We start from the raw sequence: 12,869 nt of genomic DNA, 5'->3' as shown, positions 1-12,869 counted from the left end.
GAGCATTCTGGAGGTGTCATGGGTTCTAATTCAACAAAACACAGACGAAGGAAGGTATCTGCTTGTAAGCCCAGTGAAATGCTCTCGAAAGCTACTCTTTTGGTGATGTTTTTTGCCCACAAAGGTTGCTTTGTTGGTGATTTTTTGGATGGTAAAAGTGCTTGGTGCTTGACTGGGCACTGGGACTGGGTAAATCCCCTTCCTGTGACACTAGCAATTTAACACCTCCCCTGTGTGTATCTGAAATTCATTTGGTAAAATGAAATCTTTCTCATTACCGTAACATAAATTCTCATCCTCCGTAATAGACTTTTCATTACCATAATGCATAAAAATGCATAGATATTGTAAAGATGTTATTTCTCAGAGACAAAAAATTCTTAATTTTGTTATAATATGTTCCTTAACGGTGCCCCACGAGTGGGTTTTGTTCAAAATATATCTATAACAAAGAGATTATTTGAAAAAGTGAACTCTACAATACACATTGTATTTTGGTAATGAGAGTTAATTAATTTAAAATGGAATTTAAAATATATAAAATATACATTTTGATGTGCAGTACTGTTCATTTAATGTACTTATTTGTGTAAATGAAAAAAAAAAAAATCAAAAAATAGTTTTCTTACTAATGGTCTCCGTTTGTCATTTACCATATCGGTAATGAGAATTATTCTGGATCTTGCTACCATAACATTGAAATAAAGGTTATATTAAATTGTTTTACTATAATACTTTTATCAGAAAATAAAAGTTCACATTCTATTCAGTCACTTAAATTAAAACATAAATCAAATGAGGTAGATAATATTTTGATGTCAGTTTGACAGGCTTCGTGAGATTCACCCTCAAGGCCTACACACCTAGCCAATCAACAGTCAAAACACATCTGTGTCTACCTTGAAGCAAGAACATAGCGTCCGCATGGCTTCCAGTGTTTGCGGCCTACAAGTGGAACAGAATAACTTGGGTCAGGTTCTGTTAGCCTGCATTTAAGCAAAATGGTCATACTTTCTATGGGGCCTTTATTAAATTTACAACTGGAAAATCTAAACCAAAACTGAAATATGTAATCTGATATAATTAACATACCCATCATCTTGCATTATGTGCTCCTGTGACTTGTAGTGGATTGGGGAGAGCAAGGATGGCCTTGATGCTTTGGTCCAGGCATCCAACACTCTTTATAGCACAGCACACAGCATTTCATTTTCCCTGCAAAGCTTCACTAAATTTAGTTACAACAACAGATATTCCTAGGCGGCGATATCAGATATCAAAATGTATATAAAACACTGGAGGATGATGTAGGAGGTTGTGACCCTATGACATTTTAGTCATTGATTAAATCAAAGTAATGTGAGGCTAACCATGTACTGTAAATATACAATTTAGATCATCACAAATAGCATGCAAAACTGTTATTTCCCTCACCAATGAGCACTACTGCTACCAAATAGCCTTCCTAGTATTTTTTATTTTACTCACCGAACGTTCGCCTTTTTGCTTGATCACTGGTTCTCGCTCCGACGTCTCAGGAGAATTCCCTTTCAGTAGGATCCCGTCACCGGGGGTCAGAAGATCAGCCCTCTCGCCTTGCTGTCTCAGACAACCAAGGGCTTTCAGGATTCCAAATTCAGGGTCCTAGACCTCACCTATGTATGGTTTTTCAGAAAGCTCGTTCTGACCCCAGATGTTGGGATCCCGGGACCTCTCGCAGTTCTGTTAGGTAAATCAATTCGGAATCAAGAAGATGAGACAGGAGCCAGTGATCAAAATCATCCAATTATATTGAATCTTTGCAAAGAGTGAGGATAGTACAACACAGCTGGTTGAAACAAAGAGCTTCTAAGAGTGCTTATATTCTTCAGTGGCTACATAAGTCAAGCGTAACTACACCCATAGTCATACAATTCAAGCGTGACTACACCTAATGGGTAGTCACTTAATCAATTGTTGGTGGTTTGTTACCTTACTTGTTGTTGTGAGCAGATCTCTCATATATTAGAATCTCAGGCTTCTCTGAGTATATCTTATTCTAGGGCTAGGGCCTGAATCACCAGGGGAAAAAAAGGATAAGATGGGCTGAAGCAACCTAACAGCCCTGGTCTGCCTGTAGGTCTCTGGTTTACCCGTTGTTGCGTGTTCCCTTACGGGTGTTTCCAGAGGCCCATCCCCAGAACCAGGACTGCAAGATCACCCCCATTTTGTTCCAAAGGAAAAAACAAAACACTTAGGACTGTAGAAATTATTCAATGACAACTGTAATTCAATGGCACATAATTTTCCAAAACTGGCAAATCTAACAAGAATATCAAACAAGGGCATTACATGTCTCTTTTAGCATTGACAGGAAAACAAACAAAATAAAATAATTAAGGCATGTTGACCAAATACAAACCAAAACAAAACATGTTGCCACTCTTAAGAGAAGTAACTCTTGACTGAATTAATTATGGTATGCTATCAACATCTAAACGTCATTTTAAAAGAGAATTAATTAAGACTCCTCTGACAAGCAACACCTTCAAATTGTTTGAACTTAGATATAAAATATTTTTAATTCAAGTGTAATAAATGTATTTTCTCTTCTCCACTCTCTCTCTCTCTCTCTTTACACTGGCTCCCTGACCTTCAAGTGCAGAGATAACAACCACTCACACACACAGCTAAGTCAGAGAAGATCTGTACCTTATGGTTAAGTGTGTTAGTGTTTACCGTACCAGCAAGAGTGCCCTCAGTGGTGACCACAGAATATCCTTTACCTCTGTGGAAAGGAACAACTCAACAGGAGAGAAGGAATTAGACTTCAAACACTTAACAAAATCTTAGCTTTAGTTTAGTTGAGAATAGTTCAGTAAATCAAACAAGTTTGAATCCCAAGCAAAAACCCCAAAATAATTATCTTATTGAGAGGAAGCAAAAAAAAAAAACAATTCAATACAGTTAACAGTCAGATGCATCTTTCTTATGTGTATTCTCAGTTACAGTCTATAACAAAAATGTGACCTTCATGCATATCAGCTGGCCAACACACACACACACTCTCACTCAGGCCTCATGTCGACTGACAGGAGAGAAGACAAAGACAAAACGAACTCAGTCTTTAGTTGCAACACATAACATGTAGCCTATAGTTTTAGACAGATTCTATGGAGAGAGATAGCTGTCAAAATATTTGTGTCCATAAATTTGATACACGTGCGTATTTGTCTGTAGTTGTGCATAAAATAAATATTTGTGAATTCTCGAATGAGTCCAGTCATGCATAATATATATTGTGTGTATTTTATCCATCAGAATACGGATGAAAAAAAATATGAATTAAAAAATTACAAGTACGAAATCAAACTTTACAGTTGGCTTTCTTTGGTATGAGTACGACTTCGCACAAGTGACTCAACTGTCAAAATACGTCATCGTCGCATTCACAGGCATTACTTGTTGAGAAAAGAAACATAGATCGAGATCAAGACTGCGCATGCGCTGAGACGAATCCGTTGGGGGCAGTGCCATTACTGCGGGTTAGGCACCGTAGCTCGTAGTTGACAAGTCAGCGCTAACGTTTGTGATAGCTACCTGTGGAGTTGAACAAATTGTCTTTTTTTCCCTTCGTTTTTTGGCTTACGATGTCGGGAAGAACCTGTTGTGTGTTCGGCTGTTACAACAGCAGTGGGAAAATACAGATATGGAACAAAAATATATAAGTTCACCTGCCGTTATTACACAGCCTGCCCTGTGTAACACCATACATAAGCACTACACAGATTCCCAGGGCGAGCCGAAGACCAAGCTGTTCGTCAGAAGTGGATTGTGAACATCAACCGAAAGGATTTTGTTCCGAACAAACATATCACGGTAAGTTTTGTTTAACAGTATTAATCTTAAATCTTGCCAGTTACCACAATGACTAGCATGCTGTTGTCTAGTCTTGCATGGCGAAACATCAGCTAACTTTAACGCTATCTATGTTGGTGTGTTAAGACATGGCACCAAATATTTGACGTAGAAGCAAAACTGTAAAGTAAGTGTGTGCTAGGAACTTTGGTAGTCACCAGGATAATTATTTCCATCAACTAAATGGCACTATTGAAAAATTATTCGATTTAACTATTAACGTTGGGGCAGCCATGGTGGCCATCAAATCAACATGATTTGGCATTACAAACAGAAAACGTATGATGGAGTTCGGGGGCAAGCGACACTATGCTAGTTGCAAGATTGCTTTCCTTCTTTGGTAACGTTAACCATGAAAACATCAGTCATTTGGAAAGATTTTAGTGCGTTTTCCTCCGATTCAGTATTGTAATAAACAGTTTTTGGGTAGCACTCACATTTAAAACTCACTTGGATATTTGATGTAGATGTTGTGCAAAATGTTCATGATTGTTTTTGGGTTAAATTTGTTGTTGTGCTGAGTTATAGTCTACATGTAAGTAAATGTCCTTTTCTCTATATTTGTAATTTATCAGGGGTCAATGTCATCTGGAAGAGCACCTCCCAAAAAAAGATGTCGTCTTGTCTTCTTGCAAGAAACTATACTTCATTATAGTTATAGTTATATAACTACTGTATAAGTTATAGTTATATAACTACTTTCATCACATCTTGGGGGTATGTTTTAGAAAATATACTGTATTTTGTAATTGGTTAAATCAATTTCCCTTCATGGGACACCAAAAGATAACAGCCATACACTCGATTTTACCTACACCTAATGTACCAGTTTTCTTTCATCACATGAGGGTATACGGTTTCAGAGAATATGGTTTATTTTGTTGTTTTTCCCTTCATGATACAGACCAAGATGTATTAGGTGTACACTTTCACCTGAATCCATAAAATTCCATTCATTTCAATGGGAAATTTACTTGAGAGGCTGTAGAAATCATGTGGGGGCACAAACAAAAATAAAACAGGTTTGGTTTGGTGCATGCTTGTGGCACCGACTTCTAAGCTGGCTCATGGACTATGTGGTTCGATAGAGACTTATTTGATATGTCTGGCAATATACTGATATTTAAGCAGTTTCTTTTTACCCATTATGGCGTCCCATTCCCCTTCAAAGTATTCAACTTATAAAGGTAAGCTATTTCCCTCGGATTAGTCTAGTTTATCAAAAGTCACCCATCTTGGTTGATGATAAACATATTCGGTGGATAGGCCCAATTCAGACTTTTTAAAAAATGGCACATAGGGGGAAAACTCTATTGAAGACATTGGCTGGCAGATATATGCTGTAGATACCATCTTATCCAAATATACAGCCATTTCAGTTTTCACAGAAGAAATAGACTTTGGGATAAAAGCTAAATAAATAAATAAAATAACAGATAATGTAAATATTGAATTACTTTCCTTGAGTGGGAGTGTTTGTGTTTTCATGTATTTCTGTGTCTTTGTGCATGTGTATTATTTTTATTTTGTTTGTTATGAAACTATAGTGCCAATGATATAATTTGTATTATGTTGTTTCCTATTAATTAAAATAGATCTTAAGATGGCTCTTTGTGAAAAACACTATGGGTCGCAAAGCGCCTAAGAAAAGGCTGCAAATTACTCCATTGGGGAATGGGTCGGAGAAAATGATCACGGTTGCCTGGACGACCTCATTGACAAGCTGCTGTGGGGAGGGACATGTCCATTGTCAAGCTACATGGCAGGCACTTCATCGTCAGTAAGTCTGCCATCTATTTTCATGGTACGTTGTGATACTTTCATGGTGTGACCTTATATAGACAGAGTAATGTCCTAATAATGTCCAATGAATTCATTTAAGCATATATGGACTCCAATCAAGTTGTAGAAGCATCTCAAGGACCATTGATAGAAGAAGGATGTACTGGGATGTAGGATGTATGTAGGATGTTTCTTTAAATTACACCTGGCTGCCAGGGAATCCGTGTTATGTGGGTAAGCTGCTGCCTGGCAGGTAAAGCACATTTAAATGGCTATAGGCTACATTTGATACAATTTATTAGGTAGAAATGATGCCACATGTCTACATTCAATGCTATTTAAGCCACTTCGAAAGTTTGATAGATCCAGTGGTTCTGCCGTCAGGGAAAGGCTGCGTCAGACTTCGGAACTTTATGATTTAAATCCACACATTCAAGATTTATTTTTGTCAAGTTATTCCAATTTAATTTAATTGCATTTAGTTTGCACATTTAATGCAACAGGGTTGACCCAAAGTGATTTACAAATAATAAAATAACAGTGATAACAACAATAATGCAATTATAATACAATGCAAAATGCCTACATATGAAGAAATAAAACAATAATACTCATATTAATGTGTTATTATTACTAATTTGCTTATTACAGACAGGTCCAATACTCTTCCTTGTGACATAGAATCATGAAGTCTTAAATGTATTTTCTCTTATTTTTCTCTTATCCACCATATTGACTACCACTAATATGTAGTTTTTTCGTCTTTATTATTGCCTGAATTTGGCAAGCAGCACCTACAGTATAGCTGCAGAAGCAAATCAGAAAGTAACTACTCCTGAGTTCAGTTCTATTTTATGCTTTCATAGACGCAAACAAACACATGCACACACACTTGAAGTTTAATCTGTATGTAAATGTATTTATTTGATGTAGAATCTTAATGAGATATCAGTGTAATAGATCGTAATGGTGTTAATGATAATAATGTAGTAAGTATGTAATATAATGTAAATGTAGGTCAAGGTTGAAAGGCATCTGAACAGTTGAAGGACTGTAGATGTTGCTTGGCGGTAGATGTTTCTTAGCTGTCCACAATGATGTAAGGCCTGTCCTGCTCCCCATGCTCTACTCACCTGTCCACGTTCACACAGCCCAGTCACCCTGGAGCATTAACAAGATATTGATTAAAGATATGAGTCAGACATGCAGCAACATTCAACGTATTTTCTCAATATCAGCATTAATTTACGCAATTTAAGGATGTTTACTGTAATAACAATGGCGGATGACCAAAGTGCTCGTTTTCTGTACATGGGTTAAGCCTAGTTTTACACTACAAGATAACTTCAATGAAGATCTCCATTGAAAATATAGTTGTACTTGGTATAACGTTTTACTTACAGTATATGATGGGCATGTTGCTGCAAAGCACAGGACCATCTTGCTCGGTTATTTCCTGCAACATCTGGCCATAGGCAACAACCCAGCCTGTTAGAAAAAAAAATGGAAAAAGGTTAACTGTGGACATGAATAAACAGTTTATGGCCTATCTATGCTATTCCCATAAAAGTTCAACTCTGGGCATAAGTTGTGGCATGTGTGAGGTCTGAGCTATTTGCATTCTTACTTGCTGGTTCACCAGGCTGCACATCCTCTCCGGCCTCAGTCTCCTCCATGTTTGCCCTCTCACTGACTGGTCCATCCTTGTTCTCTGATGACCTCTGCTCCTCCATCAGCTGGTCAAGGGCCCATTCAGCCGGGAAATGGTAGCTGGAGCCAGAGCCGGCTGTGACAACAACAACAACAACAACAACAACGACAGCAGCAACATTTGAGTCAGACAGGCAGCGACATTCAACATGGACTCATTGTCTCAATATCAACATCAGTATCAATTTAAGGACATTTATTAACAGTGGCAGATTACCAAAGTGCCAGTTTCCTGCATATGGATTGAATGTAGTCCTACACTACAAGACAACTTCAATGAATATCTCCACTGAAAATATAACCAATAATGGAATAACTAAAAACATTTACTTACAGTATATGATGGGCATATTGCTGCAAAGCACAGGACCATCTTGCTCGGTTATTTCCTGCCACATCTGGCCATAGGCCACAACCCAGCCTGTTATAAAAAAAATGGAAAAAGGTTAACTGTGGGCATGAAGAAGCAGTTTATGATCAATAATACTATGCCCATGAAAGCTAAACTGTGGGCATATATGTTTGTAGTTTCAGGTCTGCTATTTGCTTTCTTACTTGCTGGTTCAGTAGGCTGAAGATCCTCCATTTTTGCCTTCTCACTGGCTGGTTCAGCAGGCTGAAGATTCTCCTCAAGCAGAGTATCCTCCATATTGGCCTTCTCACTGGCTGGTTCAGCAGGCTGAAGATTCTCCTCAAGCAGAGTATCCTCCATATTGGCCTTTTCACTGGCTGGTTCAGTAGGCTGAAGATCCTCTTCGGCCTGAGTGTCCTCCATCTTGTTTTGTCCCCAGGCTCTCTGGAGCACCCAGTGTGGCTTGCGCTTCACTTGAACAGCCCGCAGAGAAGACTTCAGTCTTTCCTTAAGTTCTCCATCTTCCTGCATCCTTCTTCCAGCAGTGTCCACATTAGCAGTTTCAGCTGAGTGATTTCTCTTGGTCAACCTGGTGTTCAGCCCAGATGACAGATGTTTCTTCGGGTCAATCTTTTTCTCTGACTTGGTCATGGCCATGGCAGAGTTGCGACAGATTCTATAGTTCTTTGTCCTCTGTCGTGCCCTCCTTGGTCTGAGCCGGTCTCGGATGGTATTGAAGATGGCTCTCATGGCTTCCATGAAGCAGCCACGCTCTCCTCTCACCTCCATCTTCAAATAGGCCTCTATTTGGTCTAAAGATGTTTAAAATAGTCTGCTTTTCAATCCTTTTGTAGTAATAGATGAGGAAATACTGGATTAACAATATCAAACAATAATGAAAACAGATGATTAATGAATAAGTGCAGAATCGCCAGCAGAAAGCTCTCTCTCAATGTTATCTCTGGTGCAGCCAGGTCAAACTGATGCAGTGTTCTACCTCAGTATTCTACTTTGCGCTACTTAGAATCAATGATTGTTGAAGCTCTGTTCTAGAATCTTTGCTTAGAATGTTCAGAACATTCCAATTAGTGATGTCGGCAGAGTTCTAGAACACTTGTTGTTCTGATTTAAATCCACACATTCAAGATTTATTTTTGTCAAGTCAAGTTATGTAAGGGATAATGTATAGAACGCCGGTCATAACTGGGAAAACTAGATGAACCGCAGAGCGGTACAAAATATGACCGCCGCCCAGTCCAGCACATTTTTTCCACAAAAATAAATCACGCTGAAAGGCCTATATGATTCTAACTGTCTCACTAAATTGCATTATCCACACTCAAAAGTACCAAAACATGATTAGTTCATAGATTTCACATGTAAAATTCATTTTATACAACCCCACCCCTATCTTGCCTGTTCATAATTCTGAGAAATTCTTGAATTGTGTGCATGTGTGCGTGCACACGTTTTTATATTTATGTGTGTGTGTGTGTGTGTGTGTGTGTGTGTGTGTGTGTGTGCATGCTTGTGTGTTTGTCTGCGCATGTGTGTTTGTGCATGTGCATGCATGCGTAGATATGTCTACTGTGTGAGTATGTGTCATACGTATGATTACTGTGAATGTATGTGTGTGCGTGTGTATCTGTTTATGCACATGTGTGCACATGGAATGGGTTAACATGACCCCTGGAGGCAAACATACAGAAAAAATTGGTCATCCTAGGCCCTATGGTTCTCAAGATATTCACAGAAAACTGTGTCTGCCCTACCCTCCTTTCGGGGGGTCCAGTCCAGCGGGGGGGCTACAGATCAAAACGAAAAACGATGGTTCCATGCTATCCATGTGGGGTTACATGCCCACCAAGTTTCGTGTACCCCGGTCTTTCAGTGTCCCAGGAATCCTTGTTGGTGTACAGTCACTAAATGTACACATAAATCATTTTATTGTAAGGCCCCCCATGAATGAAAGTTCACAAAACTTGGCATGCATTCGGAAGGTGTCATAATGATCCTACACTTTCAATTTCGTGCAGTTTTGACCATGTCAGCCAGAGATATTGTGATGAAAACACCTAATTTTTTGCTTTTTAATTTTTAACTAGGTGGCGCTATACATGAAATAAGTGGTAATGGGATGGGTTGACATGCCCCCTTAAGACCAACATACAAAAAAAAGGTGGACCTCCTAGGCCCTACGGTTCTCGAGATATTCACAGAAAACTGTCTCCGGCTACCTACAGGCCAGTTGGTGTATAGTAACATAAATTAATTTATTGAGTGGCCCCCCATGAACGGAATTCCACGAAACTTGGCGTGCATACAGAGGGTGTCATATTGATCCTACACTTCCAATTTCGTGCAGTTTTGACTATGTTAGGTCACAGATACCTGCGATTACAACACCTCATTTTTACTTTTTTGTGTTTAACTAGGTGGCGCTATACATGAAATGAGTGGCTATGGAATGGGTTGACATGGCCCCTTGAGATCAACATACAAAAAAAAATGGTCCTCCTAAACCAGGGATGTCAAAGTCAAATACATTAGAGGGCCAAAAAAACAAATTTGCTACAAGCCGAGGGCCGGACTGGTTCAATGTTTATTAAAACATTAAAATGACTGCACGTAACCTATTGAACCAAGACGTGTACTGTATTTTATTTAATGATTAAATGAATAATGACTGTGACTAAAGTGCGGGCAAAGTTTGCACAGAAATGTACGATTTTTCCCATCCTCACCGACCTTGTCATAAAACTTTAAACGTATGAACGTTTAAATGATCATACGATGCATCCTTGCTGCTTTGTCGTCTACATCAGCCTTTCTCAAACTTCTTTGACCTGAGGCCCAGTCAAGGCATACTTTGGGGTCATAGGGCCCACCTACATGAACCCACCCCCTCCTCCCACCCCCCATATAATTATCATAATGATATCACAATTATAATTATTTTTAGGCTATACTATATTGCTATACATGCACTTCAAAACAGTCAATGTTTAAAGTGCTAAGATTGTTCACAAAAGTTTGTGAAAACATGCACATCAGAGTACTGCTTTACTAATGTAAAATATAATTAGGCCTACAATAGTTTCATTGTTTTTGCATTGTTGCATGATGCTTGCATGAGAAATACTTCTCAAAACAACAGCAATTATATGGGTGCTGTTGTTTTGGGATGTTTCCTTCATGCAAGCATCATACACTGATAGAATATATATATGCTATTTAATTACATTTAATTTGAATGCCTGAATGTAAGGATTCAGGAAACACAATACCAGCTTTTGTGAATGGTAAATGGCGGATCAGATAATGTGTAAATCACTGATCTGGAGATCTTTAACTATCTTTAACTAAGACTAATTAATAGCTTTTGGCTGACTTTAATACTTAATGCCAAACAGTGTTTTATATAGTCTGTGCTCTGTTTTTTATGGAAGTTGCATAAATCCACGTCGTTCTATTAAATGTCGTTTCATAATTAAATAGCCTTCCAATAGGTTGAAGCTTAGCTTTGCTACCATCGTGCACACGCATGCATTGAATAAACGCTCATACCACGACTTAATTCTATGCCTCTATGTTTGCAAAAATTGCAGAAATGTTTGTTTTCTTTTTCTGTCCGCGCGCGGCTCCTTGATCATTTGCGCAGCAAATTATCAGACGATGGCCCGGGAATAATTTCACTCTGCAGACCATTGTCCACATTGCGGACCGCGGCCCATAGTTTGACAAATGGTGACCTGCATGCTGCCATATTAAGGCCTTTTTACAGTGTATGTTAGCCGGGTTTTCGCGTGGAAGGCTCTGTAGAAATCTGGCACCCTATTCAACGAAGTTAAACTGAAAGAGCGTGCCGTTCACAGACACCAGAATGAACGAGTTCACAGTAACGTTCATCAGGCAATACAGTACGATCAGTTCACGTTCGCTCAAAATATGAACGAGTTCATGAACTTTCGTTCAATGAACGCGTTCAGGCACAACACTGGGGAGGGGGGTAGCTGAAAGTTGACATCTGCCCTGACAATACTGATGAATAATGAAGCCGAGGCCCACTTGCGGCGCCGCAGTGAGTTCGTGCGGGCTACCGTTGCATTGTAGGGAATGGAGTATTGGTGCGTGCAAAACAGCAGCCGGCGGCCGTGGCCTGCGGGCCGGTTCTAAGCCTACTAATCAAATATCATCCCGGGGGCCGTAGATAATTCATTCGCGGCCGGATCTGGCACGCGGGCCTTGATTTTGACATGTCTGATCTACATAATGAAATACAGTGTAGCAACCTATGTAACAATATGTAACATCACATACTTACAGTATGTTGTCCATACATAATGTATTTTCTACAGATCATAGATGTGTAGATACTACAGATGTGTATTAAGAAGTGCTTATTCTTATTACTCTTCTACTTCTTATTAAGTGCACTTCTTATTACAAGTGTACTTGATCTGTAGGTACACAAAAATATGGACAACATAAGTAGATAATATTATATATTGCTACATAGGTTGTTACACTGTACTTCATTACGTAGATACACTGGAACAAGGACCTCGTAAAATAAAGTGCCCAAAGTACCCAAAAATGGATTGAATCCATTTTAAGATGAGTCTGAAACATGTAGAAAATGTGGAAAACTTGAAAGGGTCTGAAAACGTTCTGAGTGCGCAGTGTCTCTGATTAATGCACAAAAAGTATACTATATGCATACTTAGTTCAAAATAAGTAGACCAATAGTACACTCTTAAAACAAATGTGTTGAAAACAACACAACTTGCGTTGTTTTTAACACATATCTATGTCCAGATAGAGACGACACCGTTAATTTGTTTCAAGATTGTCGAACAGTATGTGTTGAACAGTATGTGTTGAAAATAACAGAACTTGCATTGAAAACAACACAACTTGCGTTGTTTTTAACATCTCTATGTCCTGGTAGGCAGAGCCGGACAGTAACGGAGTACATTTACTTGAGTACAGTACTTGAGTACAATTTTGAGGGATCTGTACTTTACTCGAGTATCATTTTTGGGGAGTACTCATGACTTTACTCAAGTACATTTGAGAGGCAAATATTGTACTCCACTACATTTCTATCCATAACCGTGAGTACCCG

The 12,869-nt window shown here is 38.8% G+C and overlaps 2 protein-coding genes across 8 annotated transcripts in view; one reads left to right on the top strand and one right to left on the bottom strand.

Moving 5' to 3' along the window:
- The window catches only part of pde6a (phosphodiesterase 6A, cGMP-specific, rod, alpha), a 43,979-nt gene that overhangs the window by 9,694 nt on the left and 21,416 nt on the right, over nucleotides 1–12,869 (top strand). The window contains exons 1-2 of one of the 5 annotated variants that reach the window (XM_042061403.1): nucleotides 3,324–3,858; nucleotides 5,493–5,701. The exons of 1 other annotated variant lie outside the window; for it this stretch is intronic. The gene's annotated coding sequence lies outside the window, so the exon portion shown is untranslated. Of the gene's footprint in view, nucleotides 1–3,323; nucleotides 3,859–5,492; nucleotides 5,702–12,869 lie in introns of those variants that run through there. 3 more of the 5 variants (XM_042061400.1, XM_042061399.1, XM_042061401.1) reach the window with 3 other exon arrangements.
- LOC121681592 lies at nucleotides 6,578–8,753 on the bottom strand. Of its 3 annotated transcripts, none has more exons than XM_042061410.1 (6): nucleotides 8,108–8,753; nucleotides 7,945–8,044; nucleotides 7,724–7,810; nucleotides 7,307–7,465; nucleotides 7,081–7,167; nucleotides 6,578–6,840 (listed from the first exon to the last, which is right to left on the bottom strand). In XM_042061410.1, the coding sequence occupies exons 1-6, from the start codon at nucleotides 8,528–8,530 to the stop codon at nucleotides 6,836–6,838; spliced, it is 861 nt and encodes a 286-aa protein (XP_041917344.1). In that variant the 5' UTR covers nucleotides 8,531–8,753; the 3' UTR covers nucleotides 6,578–6,835. The 3 variants fall into 3 exon arrangements, with proteins under 3 accessions (XP_041917344.1, XP_041917345.1, XP_041917343.1); XM_042061411.1 differs by having other exon boundaries at nucleotides 7,945–7,981; nucleotides 8,045–8,752; XM_042061409.1 differs by having other exon boundaries at nucleotides 7,945–8,752.

The sequence above is a fragment of the Alosa sapidissima genome, chromosome 14 (assembly GCF_018492685.1).
Source record: "Alosa sapidissima isolate fAloSap1 chromosome 14, fAloSap1.pri, whole genome shotgun sequence".
Lineage (NCBI taxonomy): Eukaryota > Metazoa > Chordata > Actinopteri > Clupeiformes > Clupeidae > Alosa > Alosa sapidissima.
The sequence above is the reverse complement of the archived record's forward strand: the minus strand, read 5'-3'. Positions and strand labels throughout refer to the sequence as shown.